Source organism: Zeus faber (assembly GCF_960531495.2).
Source record: "Zeus faber genome assembly, chromosome: 8".
Classification (NCBI taxonomy): domain Eukaryota; kingdom Metazoa; phylum Chordata; class Actinopteri; order Zeiformes; family Zeidae; genus Zeus; species Zeus faber.
In genome coordinates this window covers 21,827,627-21,840,977 of record NC_137195.1, presented here as the reverse complement: position 1 = coordinate 21,840,977, position 13,351 = coordinate 21,827,627, and the positions used below count along the sequence as shown (strand labels likewise).

The 13,351-nt window shown below is 44.5% G+C and overlaps 1 protein-coding gene across 1 annotated transcript; it reads right to left on the bottom strand.

Moving 5' to 3' along the window:
• Positions 1–7,736: 7,736 nt before the first annotated feature.
• On the bottom strand, positions 7,737–10,564 carry dcstamp (dendrocyte expressed seven transmembrane protein; the record flags this gene model as incomplete). The annotated part of the gene is made up of 3 exons (XM_080004831.1): positions 7,737–7,757; positions 9,079–9,423; positions 9,515–10,564. The coding sequence occupies 3 exons, from the start codon at positions 10,562–10,564 to the stop codon at positions 7,737–7,739; spliced, it is 1,416 nt and encodes a 471-aa protein (XP_079860957.1).
• Positions 10,565–13,351: the final 2,787 nt, after the last annotated feature.

Here is a 13,351-nt window from a genome sequence, read left to right as displayed (position 1 = left end):
ACCTACCTACCTACTTACCTACCTACCTACCTATCTATCTATCTATCTATCTATCTATCTATCTATCTATGGAGGGGTCTGTTCTGGCCCAGGGCCAGGGAATGAACGAGGGGAGGCAGGCGAATGCAAAACAGCACCATTTAGCGTGCATTAAGGCTAAATTACTTTCTGGTCTGGGGTCGGACGAATCAGCGGAGCCCATTTGTTGATTCGCCTGATCTCCAGCAAGTGAGTGGCCCCGGGATGGGAAGCCTGCACCGCCTGTCTGCAGCGGCGGCTTCACCACGGCCCCTTGGCACGCCACACAGCCCCACCATCGCACTTAGGCTGGGGTGCTGTCCGGCCGACAGCCGACTCCGCCCCAGAATGGGAGAGGAAATCGGCTATGACAGTCTGGGCGCCCGGCCTGTGGACCACCCGGAAGTTGAAGGGTTGGAGGGCCAGGTACAACCGGGTGATCCGTGCATTGGTCCTTCACACGGTGGAGCCATTGTAGTGGGCCTTGGTCCGAACAGGGTGAAGGCCCTACACAGGAGGTAATAGCGGAGGGTGGTGATGGCCCACTTTATCGCCAGACATTCCCTCTCTAAGGCTGAGGTACAGCACCAGCCGGTCCATACCCTCGACCTCCTGGGACAGGACGGCTCAAAGCCCCCTGTCCGATGCGTTCGTCTACAGAAAGAAAGGAAGAGCAAAGTTAGGGGTATGCAGTACAGGCTCCCCGCAGAGAGCTGCTTTTAACCTGAAAGCCTGCTGGCACGGCTCTGACCACTGGACCGGATCTGGAGCAACCTTTCGAGTTAGGTGGTCAAGGGGCTGGACAGTGCCGAAAATTCCGGCACAACCTGGCCAGCCCCAAAAACTGCTTTACCTACTTCTTAGTCTTGGGTCTCGATGTGTTCGCGACCGCAGCGGTCTGATCCACCTTGTGTCGGAGCAGGCCCCCACCCAAGGGGTAGCCCCGATACCGTACCGTCCTCTGCCCAACCGTGCACTTTTTTGGGTTGGCCGTGAGCCCTGCACGCCTCAGGGACCCTAGCACCGTGCCCACATGTTGCACATTCTGCTCCCACGTATCGCTGTGAATAATTGAATCGTCTAAGTTTGCAGCGGCAAATGCTGCGTGCTGATGAAGGACGTTGAAATGTCGCAGGGGCACCAAACAACCTAAATGGAAGCACGCAAAACTGGTAAAGGCCTTTCAGAGTGGAGAAGGCCGATTTTTCTGCTGGGACAAGGGAATCTCCCAGTAGCCCTTGGTTAAATCCAGTGTCCTTAAAAAAATGAGCCGTACGTAAACGGTCGAGAAGCTCATCGATGCGGGGTATCAGGTAGGCATCGTACTTTGTCACTGCGTTCACCTTCAGGTAATTACGTAGAACCACACAGACCCATCCGGGCTTATCTATACATACATGTATCGGCCCGTGAGGAAAATGCGTCATGGGATGGACTTGGGGGTCTGAGGAAGTTCCCCCCCTGGGGCTCCCCCTCTCCTGCTCTGGTGACCGTTGCCGCGAAAAACTCACATATCCCTACAGACAGTAGTGAGCGCCCCCTGATATTGTGCCCAATATCAGTGTGTGCGACAGGCGGGAACTGACCGCGGACTTTACCATATGATTATCCCTTAAACTGAATTTTGAGTATAAGAAATTCCAAGCACTATCGGATACCTTTGAATATCCCCATGCACACCCACCCACGACGACTCAAAGCCCTGGGTCGAACCAGGTGTTGCTGAATCATCATCTGCGAACAGCAAAAGTCCAGCAAAGCCTGATGTAAACCCCTTGTAACCTTACTGGCACACGGTAGGCCCCTTCTGAACCAGGGGAGGGATCCAGCGGACCAGCAATGAGAATCACCTCCATGATGGGGTCTATCCTAGCAATCATGGTCGGGCTGTCTACATCGCCAGCATACATGCCGAGGCATCTGCCCAGTTTCCAGTGGTCCCGGAAGAATCTGTGGGGTGGAGCGGGATAGGAGGTGGAATATCACTGGTGGTCATCCCTCCTCTGGCAGGGAAAGGGGCGGGAGGTGGGCCCCTGACCATCCTCCGGGGCGACGTCTGTGGAGCTGGTAACGGCCGGTCCCGCGTCGACTCCCACGCCCGATCCAGTTGTGAGCCCCATGGCGGTCCCCTCAGAGGACTATGGTGGCTTGGAAAGAGGCCGGCTGGTGACAATGCACCCAGCTGGTGGCGCAGGCCTGGAGGTTGTCAACAAACTGTTCGGTGGTCGTTCCTAACTCTGACCTGGATGGCCTGCTCGCTCTCCTGAAACGCCTCCTGGTCACGCTCGCAGACCATCGTGCCACCATCTGTTCCAGGGGGAAAGGTGTCCGAGACTCTGCCTCGCACTGCTCCATGTTGTTCAGGCGCCACATGTGGAGGTGTGTTCTGGCCCAGGGCCAGGGAATGGGTGAGGGGAGGCAGCCGAAGGCAAAACAACGCCATTTGGCATGTATTTATCAATTGTTCAAACAAAAGGTGGCTCGCTAGCAAACACGGGGAGAGTCTACAGGGTTAGTTCCCATGCGCGGTTGTATTATACAGTACATTCCACCAGTGCTTAGTCCCGAAGTTGCTGAGTTTGGGCCACATCTCCGCCACGCGCCAGTCCCTACTGCGGGGAAAAACAGAGGCTAAATGACTTCCTGGTCTGGGATCGGACAAATCAGTGGAGCCCCTCTGTTGATTCGCCCGATTCCCAGCAGCTGGGCTGCCCCCGGATGGGCGCCTGGACCGCTTGTCTGCAGTTGCGGCTTGACCACACCCCCTTGACCCGCCACACTATCTATCCATCTATCTATCTATCTATCTATCTATCTATCCATTCATAATTAATTCTAGGAATCTCTGTCTGTATGTATATCCTTCAATTATCTCGACAACTGTTCATCTGATCTATGACACACTTGGCGGGAGTATTGCTGCGGACCCAAGGACGTGCAGTGTCAGATTTGGTGCAATTTGCACACTACACATGTAATATTAATAAACTTTGAATAAACAAATGAACAGCGAGCCGCTCTGTGTAGCTGGGGCGCTTTGTGACATCATCTAATTCCACTAACCGGGGTGATTTGTGAGATCATCATCCAAACGTCATCCAATATGTGAAGCACAAGATGCACAAGAGGAAGCGCTGGAGATGCGAGCACAGCAAGCGGGGCGCTTGACAGTCCACATAAACACGATAAAATCATTGACTGAAGAAACCTGGGCCTGACTGATCCTCCTGAAGTTCTATTATGCCTATATATTTTTACATTTGGTATCTATTTGTTATTGCAAAGTTGTCCTTACCTTTTGTTAAACTATGCCATTTTGAACTGGCATGCAGGACACAGGACTGAATCATCGACATTAAAATGTCTTAAATGGTCATGTACTAGCACCATCAATAATAGCATGTAATACATTTGAGGTTTATTGCAAATCCTATTAAAAAACATTTTTGAAAACTAGGGTTGTTGCCCATATTGCTGTTAATTTAATTTTTTATTCTTTTTTTGTTATTTATACTTTTATTGTTGCCTATTGTTTTGATGTGAGGTAGTTTTATCTATCCATCTAGCATCCATCAAGTCAACCTCTTTATTATGACTTCCCTCTTAGCTGGACAACCCGATAAGCACGTGGTATAGGGTTAGTCAGGACAATGTCATAGGTTATGACAGAAGTTTGTGAGGGAATTGAACAGTCACAGGAAGTCACAATTGTTTCTTAATGTCATCACGCTGGTCGTCAGGAAGATGAGACAAGTAGTGGGGCAAATTGGACCATACCTCAGTATTACATAGCCTTACCCCCTGTGGTTTAGCACCACGCATCACCAACCATCATCATCATCATCATCATCATCACCATCATCATCATCATCATCATCATCATCATCATCATCACCATCATCATCATCATCGTCATCAGGATAGCTCACCCTGGAAATGGTAGCCATAGGTGAGATAGCAGTCTTCACATCGTGGGCTGTGGATGACCCATTTAGATCTTCCCAGGAGCAGTACAGCATCATCATGTTGACATGACACACTCTGGTCCGTCGCCTGCAGTCAGGGCTTTGGATGACATAGTTGGTCTCACCGAGTTTCTTCAACAAAACATAAGGAGCAGAAAATTTTGCAGAGAGGGCAGAACCAGGTATAGGCAAAAGAATCCAAATTTTGTCACCTGGCAATAACAAGTGGGCGACTGCTCTCTGGTCTTAGCGTTGCTTCACCTTCACCTGGGGAAAGGTTAAGGCATCTCTAGCTACAGAGCAGCCTAGCTGGAGGTGATCTTTGAGCTTTGCGACATACTCTGGAGTACTCTCGGCCCTTTTCTCTGGCATGACCAGATACTCATTAAGGACCTTCAAAGGACCCCCTCACCTCATGTCCAAACACTAGTTCAGCAGGCTGAAATTTAGCGACTCCTGCACAGCTTTGCGGGTGGCAAACAAAACAGGTAGGACGCCATCGTCCCAATCCTTCTGTGAGTCATGGCAGTGTTTGCGTAACATTCATTTAATGGTCTGATAAAATCTTACTTGTGCACCCTGGCTTTCAGGATGGTAGGGACTATTTGTTACATGGTTAATGCCTAATGGTTTAAGGACCTAGGCAAACACCTTAGACTTGAAATTGGTGCCTTGACCACTTTTAACCAATTTGGGCAGACCAAATGAGGAGAAGAACTTTACCAGAGCCTTGGTGATGACTGGAGCTGTGATTTTCCATAGTGGGATGGCTTCTGGGAACCTAGTGGAAGCACACATAGCTATTAGTAGAAACTGATTCCCATCTTCAGTCTTTGACAACGGTCCCACACAATCAACAATCACTCTATCGAATGGCTCACCCATTTCTGGATGGGGCAGAGAGGAGCCGGAGGAATCACTTGATTTGGTTTGCCAAGAACTTCACACACATCGCAGTTATGACAATGATGAACAACATCAGATTTGAGTCCTGGCCAAAAAAAATGTTTAAGGACTCTGTCTAAGGTTTTTGTGACCCCCATGTGTCCTGACGATGGGTGGTCATGTTCTAAGGACAGCACCTGAGAATGATACGCTGTAGGCACAACAACCTGGTAAACTGCACTCCAGTCCACATCCTCTGAGACACCCCTAGTCGAGCGATGCATTAACAGGCCATCATCAAGAACTTAGGCCATTTTCTTTGGCTTGGCTTCTTCCTGGCTAAGAACAGATGTGCTGTGATGAATTCTTCCCGGGTGGCCAGCAGTTCTACCACCTCTGGACTGGAGAGAGATGACACATCGTTAGCAGGTTGGACCTCAGGGTGACCTTTTGGCCTAGCAATAACAGCATCAGGAAACTGCTCTGTAACCAGAAAACAGTCAGGTTAGTCAAGACAATACTTCTTTGACTGGGCCATTGTAACCACACAAGCATAAAAGATGTCAGGAAGTATTTGTGCTGTGTTGTCAGACTCACTGTTTAAATCAGGGCTGTCTAGTACCTCAGGCACTGGCATAACCTTGCCCTCAGCTAGATCATTACTCAGAATGAAATTGGTGAACATGAATATTGTGCAAAGAGGCACACACAAAGCCCATTCCAACACCTTGAACAACATGATGTGTGACATGATGATTTGGACGTTGAAGGTAAAATGCCTTTTCGGATAATAGACTGGGAGCCTCCTGTGCCTCTCAGTATCTTTACTGGCTGCTGATCTGTTGGATCCCCATTTAGCGAAACAAAGCCCTCTGACATGGAGGGTTTGAAATAGGGATCAGGTTCATTGTCTTTACCCAGAAGTGACACTCTTAATCAGACCCATGCCCTTCAGCTGTGGTAAGCTAGGCGGAAACTGTTGTTCATGCTTCAGAGAAATACAATCAGCAATAATGTGACCCTTCCGATGACAGTAGAAACTTTCATGATCCCCATGTGGCGGTGACAGTGGTCCCTTAGCCTTTTCAGATAGAGGGTGGCCAAGATCAGGTCTCAGAAAGGGTGATACCGTACTTCTGTCCGAGGAGAAGGAAGACACAAACACAGTTCTATGAGATAGAACGAACTCATTGGTCAAAGACAGCTGCTTTAAACAGTGAAGACCCATTTTGTTAATTGAACTGCTGAAGGGATTCAAAACTATACTTGACCTCATTAGCAGCACTCCTTTTTCTCATGCAAACTCATCAAAGGTTTGACCACCGGACCTTTTATGGTTCCTGAATTTTTGCCTGTAGGCCTCTGGCACAAGCTCGTAAGCACGCAGAATTCTCGTCGAGCACATAATATTGCAAGCTTTCGTCTAAGGAAAGAGAAGACACAACCTCCTGTGCTTTACCCTGCTAGCTTGCACTGAACCTGTTCCTCCCTTTTGTCTGAAACAGAGGCGGCACGTGGTCCAGCAAAAGGAACGAGAGAGAAAGACAAGAAAGACCTCAGCCCTAGACAGGGCAGGGTTAGCAGCGACTACAAAGTCCTTTAACTCAATTCACTTTTCCAATACCATATTTTACACAATAAATCTGTGCCAAACAAATCCAAATCAATTACACAAAACCAGGCCTGACTAATCCCTACCTCTGACAACAATTTATCTATATGTCCGTCCATCCGTCCGTCCGTCCGTCCATCCGTCCGTCCGTCCGTCCTTTCTTCCTACCTCCCTTGATTTTCAAGATCTCCATCAGGGCACAGTGAAATATGAATCTAATATCATAGTCTATTTACACCATCTCCTAAATGACTCTAATGGAGAGTGACACTAACAAACTGCGTGGATTCACGGCGCTCGCTGCACATGTACGGAACATCTGTCTCCCATTATGTAAGCACAGTGAGTGCTCTGTGGGGAAAGCATCGGATCTGGAGCCCCGCACGTCCCCATGGTAGATTATCGATTGCAGTCCTTTCGTTTTCACGGCAATAATAATGACAATACCTCATCTGACGAGAAGATAAACTTGATTTAAGTTGTTTTATCCATAAAGCTTCAAAACAGCCTTTTACATTAGACCCACTGCAGCGTAGGGATCCTCACGCTGAGTAAGACATTATGTAATAATGTACAATTCTAAATCATCTCTCATGCAGAAATCATATTATGTCCGGTACGCAGCCTATTATGTACAGAATTAGGGAGATAATTGGAGCCAGTGTTTAGACAGAATACATTTATTGTGCAATTATACAATTGATAAAACAGTACGCAGGGAAAAAAACCCACATTTAGAATAAATAATAATTTAAAAGAATACAACTTTAAGATGTAATAACTTTGTCCTATAAAAACCAAGTGTATAGATATAGTATAAAAATATATAAATGTTTAAGGTCAGCCAACCTTAAAAATAAATTATATTGATGCTAAACCCAATATGGGGTTGTATTGGGGCATCAAATGAGTGATATTTATCAGAAATGTTAAAATGTACTCACACAAAAGGAATGCTCTTTCTTTAAGAATGTTACGCTTCCATTCCACAATTTGCCCTGTGGCTTTTATGGTATCCACAATTCAAGTAAACATTCTGTAATTGAATGATCAATCATTTAGATGTGTGTGTAGGTAATTAAGGTTTAAAGGTTTAATCTAAGCTATCCAGTTATATCATGAAAGGTCACAGACGTTGTCTTGCTGGATAATGGCTTGTTGCCACAAGCTGCAATACACAGGGAGCTCTTTCAAAGGGCGCACATTTTATTTTTTCAGTACGGTTCATCGGTTGATTTAATTTCCGTAGGCTCGTTTTATTGGATCTCCTGGGACAGCTTTCAAGGAGGAACACAAAATAAAAAGTCACACAAAATAAAAATGGCATAAATGCCATCCCCATGCAAGTCCTGTCTGCCTTGGGACCTTCAGGAGGGAAATTGGTGATGCAATATTTCACAACCAGCATAATACCATCAATAATTAATTAAATTATTTCACCGTTACCCCTTTTGTTCTGTGATTTTTGTCTATTTTAACCAGACTGAAATGAGGAGATCGAGACCAATTCTGTCCCTGTGTGTCCAGTAGCGACGGGTAGCTCCTCTAAAATACAAAATACACCATCTGCATGTGCATTTCTGTAAGAAGGAACTTTAAACTTTTTCTACGATATATTGGTGATCGCAGTCCCAGATCTTCATCTTTTCTTAAGTTTTGATACAAATAATGCAACTCGGGCTCCAAAGCCGCCTTCTTACTGATCGCACCTCAAGCAGCCGACATGGAATCCTGTTCATCTCTGTCTTGTTTTCCGAAGAGCAGCGGACACCAGAAATGCGGCTGAAGGAAGAGGAAGAAAAAAGACGGCCAATATGTGGTTACAAGGAAACAGAAGTTACAGCGATGTGGAGGTTATGTTGAGCGCATCTATATATACGACTATGATACTGATTCTCACAGTTGACCTCGGTACACAGAAAGGCTGTTTAGATGCGTTTGAAATCATTTCAACAAGATTGATGTGGAAACGCGGCCACAAGCTCAAAAGATGAAACCTATAACTAACATGTGCAAAATCAGTGTTTTTTATGTTAGTACACTTTTTATGTTTATACGTTTACGTTTTTATGCTTTTTATGCATACACTTGTATACACCAGTTTTCCAAGAAATGTCATAATGCGGTTTAAAAATGCAACTCTGGAAACACACACTGCACAAAATCCCTCCACATCTTTTATTTATTGTTTTAAGAATCTGCCCCAATGCAATGTTTTCAAACTAGAGATATTTCTTTGGAAAACTTTAGCTAATAAATAAGGGATAAATTGTTATTTTTGAAAAAAGAAAATTTAGTAGTGTTTGTAAATTTATATCAAATTGTGAGACTTTAAAAGGGTCAGGACATGCTGTTATGTTACTGTACATACACGCATGGTTTAAACTTTCCATGGATGCCATACTAGGAAATTCGAGCAACCTTTTCACATAACATCTACAAAATAATAAGAAACTCATCCAATTAGCCTATGATTTACATGCACATGAGTAAATACTGATGACATCACAGGTAAGTACAAAATGAGAAAAATTGTCCCAGGCTGATTAAAAAGGAGACGTTCACTCACAACATCCCAAAAGACCAATTAACGCTCACCTCGAAAACAAAGGACCTCAACGTGCCGCCATCAGCTCCCTCGCTCTCCCTCGCCCTGGCTTTCGACCTCTTCCTCAGGATTTTGGCGTGCAGGTGTCTCACCCTCTCCTCGGCGTCGGCGGAGAAGAAGCGCTCGCAGACCAGCAGCCGGAGCTGCGTGAGCTTGCCGGCCATGGAGGCCATGGCCAGCAGGGCGGCCACGATGACGGCCAGCGGAGCCACCGAGTCGTAGAGCAGCAGTTTGGGCTTGGGAAGGCACTTCTTCTCGAACAGGGTGATGGAGTAGGAAAAGTCCTTTCTCTGGTTTTCCTCCGCGGTGGAAATACCGATAAAGGTTTTCGTCGCCTATAGATTCAAACGGACAATGGCGGTTAAGGTGGCTGTGAATGGTTGTGGGCCCATTCATTGGTTCATTGTAACTTAAAACCCAACTTACTTTCAGTTTCATTACCAAGGGGACGTTGAACGGCTCCAGCTCCGACAGGTACGTCGTCACAATATTGACAAAATAATACATTAGCGCATCGAGTGCTAGAAACAGAACCCAGCACACAAAATGGGACATGGCCGGAAGGACGAATTTCAGCGCGGCTCTCCCCTCCGACCTGGTGGGATGTACGGACGGGATGAAAAAGTACGTCTTCGCTTCCTCGGGCGTGAGCGGCAGAACGCGGGGCCTCCCTTCCGCCCCCTGCCGCTCGTCGAAGGAAACGAATCTGCCGCTGATGAAGACGTTCTTGTACCTCACGTCGCGGCGGTACTTCTTGACGTGCAGCGATATGAAGGCGAACAGCAGGAGGAAACTCACGGCCGGGAACATCTTGTGCGTCACGGACGACACGGCGTGCGCGATGGAGAGGGCGCGTCCGGCCGTTTCGTTGAGGTTCCGCTCGGCGTCCGCCAGCTTCTCCCTGAACCTCTCCGAATCTATCTTGGGGGAGACACGGAGGTCAGTGTCGAGCTTCAGCCACCCGAGGTCCTTGAACTGCCCGAGGATGACGCCGACCCATTTCAGCATCTTGATGTAGTTGCTCAGTGGCGTCAAGGAGATGGCCGCCCTCTTGGCCTTCAGGTTGCAGATCATGCTCCTGATCAAGGCCGTCAGGTTCTCCAGCGTGTTACGGACGTTCCTGAGGATGACGAAGGTGAACACCGCCGTCAGCAGCAGCTTCCGGCTCTGCTTCATGAAGCAGGAGATCATGAACAGAATCCCCACGCAGCGGACCCCCTGGGAGAGAACCAGGGCGACCGTCAGAAGGATCCCGATACATCCGGAGGTCCAGCCGGCCACGGTCGCATTGTAGCCCAGGATGAAGCGGAGGTAGAGGAGGAGCAACGAGCTGAGGAAGATGCTGAGCAGCGAGCAGGTGAGCAGGAGGAGGGAGGTTCTCTTCAAACCATCCCTGTTGCCCGTCGTGTAAACCTCCACAGCTACGGAACCAACATGGCTGAGGCTTTGAGTCAGTGCCTTGCACAAGAAAGCCATCACTGCAAGGCTGGAAGTCCTGGATGTTGAAAAAATACACAGAAAAACAAAACAAAACAAAGAAATCAAATACATCTTCAATGTGTTAAAAACTAAATAAAGAAAATAGAAACAATAAAAATATACGTTAATTAAACAGATTAAAAAATAAGTTCCAATGCCACTTAATCAACACTGTGACATCTCCTCCAGACCCATAAAAACAATCTTTGTGCCGCAATTCAATACAAATTACAGTGTTATACCTTAGCCTTGTACCAACCTTATACAGAAAGTTTCAGCTGCATGTCAGGCGTCGTCTCCTCAAATAGTTTTTAAAAGAAGAACTGTGCGTGCCCTTTTAAGCCTCAAGCGTTAGTCATTTCCCCCTCATCTCCAGTTCCTGAAACTGTGTAGACGCACAAAGTCACCAATCACATCTATTCTACTCCTTTTTTTGTACTTGTAAGGCTTTATAGTTATGTAGACCCACATTGGAGGAACTTACGTGGTTAGTTAATTTACCATCTACAAAGAGTATGACACAATTAATACACAGATGTTTCTTTTCTCAAACAATTCAAAATCAAATGTCATTTATTTATTTTAAGTGTATTAATTGATTTAATAATATAGTAAATTATTTATTTGATTTTTTCAGAGGTACTCCATTTGCTGCTGACATGCACTTTAATTATAGTTAACTTATATCCTGTATCCTGATCTATGTGCAATTATTTTCATGGATTACTTTCAAATCTGGGGTTATTTGGTGATGTGAAACAAACTACATAGTCATACTACATGATAAAAAAAGAACGTTACATGCTTTTACTGTAAATACATGGGTACATTGGCTTGTATTAAATGTCAATGGGCAGTGTGTGTGCGCTTGTACATATCATGACCCAACACTCATCATCAGTGTAATATCCATTTTTTTATTTTTAATTTGAAAAATAACTTACATAAATCTCTGTACTCAACCATACTTTACCAAGACATAGCCTTGGCATTAACACATTGCACCAAAAAAATAAAATCAAATCAAAAGGCATTCAAAAGGATAATCAACATATGTCTTTGTCATCATTTGAGGCATTATTTCTGTTCCAAAGGGTTCTACCAATCTATTCATGTTTGCTTGTTTACTTAAAGTCTGACATCTAAAGTTATGTACAGTAAACAAATAAATAAACAAAATATATAGCTTGTTACAGCAACAAAGTTTATCAATGGACATTAAACATATCAGCTTATTATGGAAAAGGAATAATGCCTCAATTAAATTTCATTCAGACATACTGCAACTATAAGATTTATATACTTCCCAGATGCGGGAAGCATTAATAATTACTAAAAATAGAAAATAAAATAAAAATTAACTGGTCTTGGCCTTTAAATAAACTAACAAAAATATAGTAAATTAATATCATTTTTCATTAAACGAGAAGAAAAGCATTTTGTGTGGCAATATCCCTTGTTACTTGAACTTGTGATTAGCTCATCTTTACCAACAGTGCCTGGTAAATTGAAATATTCAACAACATCCGTCTCTTTGCATGTTTACTGTCTCGGGATTGGGTATAGACCTCTTGTATCAATACAGATCATTTTTGCATGTTAGTCGACAATACTGAAATAAAATACACTTGCAATCACAACTGTTTCGTCAACCTCTTAAATATAAAATATTCTCCATGTCACTTTTTTTTTTTTTGTCCAAAAACAAAATAAAATATATGATCATCAGGGTGGAATGTTTTTTGTTAAAACTTTGATAATTGGTCGATTCAGACCAATAACTAATTTTGCTGTAGAATTGGATTTTAATGTGAGAAGGGGCAGGGGCGGGGGGCGGGGGGTAATGGAGTTGACATGCACTGTACAAGAAACTGCAAAAATTCCAAATATCATCTTTATCAAAACATGCTGAGTTACTGTAAGGTGTGCCCAAGCCATGTTGCAGAAGGTCCCTTTCAACATGCTTGTTAAACAAATCAAATCCCAAATGAAAGAAATATTGAAACCATACAGAACTGTAAAAGAACCGACGGTCCCGAAAATCTGGACGAGAACAGGGGACGGAACGATGGTAGCAATGAATAGTACAATGAGAAGTACCCTGGGACGAGGGGAAAAGAGAGAAACATGTACAATTTGCACATAATGTTTATCTTCATAAGGCGTGTGCCTTTTACAATGAAATAAATAATTTACATTTATTTTCATCATCACTTTTTGTCACATAAACATATTTCTTTGTTAAATAACTCCAAAAATGTTCTTTTAAGTTTCCCTTTTCTTGGATGTCTGCAAAACACAGACTTCTGAGTGGTCCAAAGTATGATAAACAATTTGTGTTTTTTTTTTTTTATTCTTCTTTAATCACGCTGTTGCATTCACTCCCCTTTGAAAACCATGCACTAGTGAATTTACCGTTAAAAATAATATAAATTGTTGAAAATGGCTGATCTGTTTTATTTGTTTTTCTTTCTCTTTTTTTTGCAAGTTGCAGCCTCAAGAAAATAAATTTTCATTTTTTTTTTTTAAATTCAGCTAAATTTGTGACCATGCAAAAGGAAGAGGAAAAAAAAAAATCTCATTTAAATCTCATACAATATATCAACAGAGAGAGAGAGAGAATGATGTTCTCTTGTACAGGTCCTGTATGTCTTCTTCTGGGTATTTTTTTTGATCCTTACGTTATATTCAGAGAGCCACTTCTGTATTGCCATCGATTAACATCGATTCTTTTCCGGAATCTACCAGAACGTACGCTATCGGGGGCGTTTTGGTGTGTCGGGT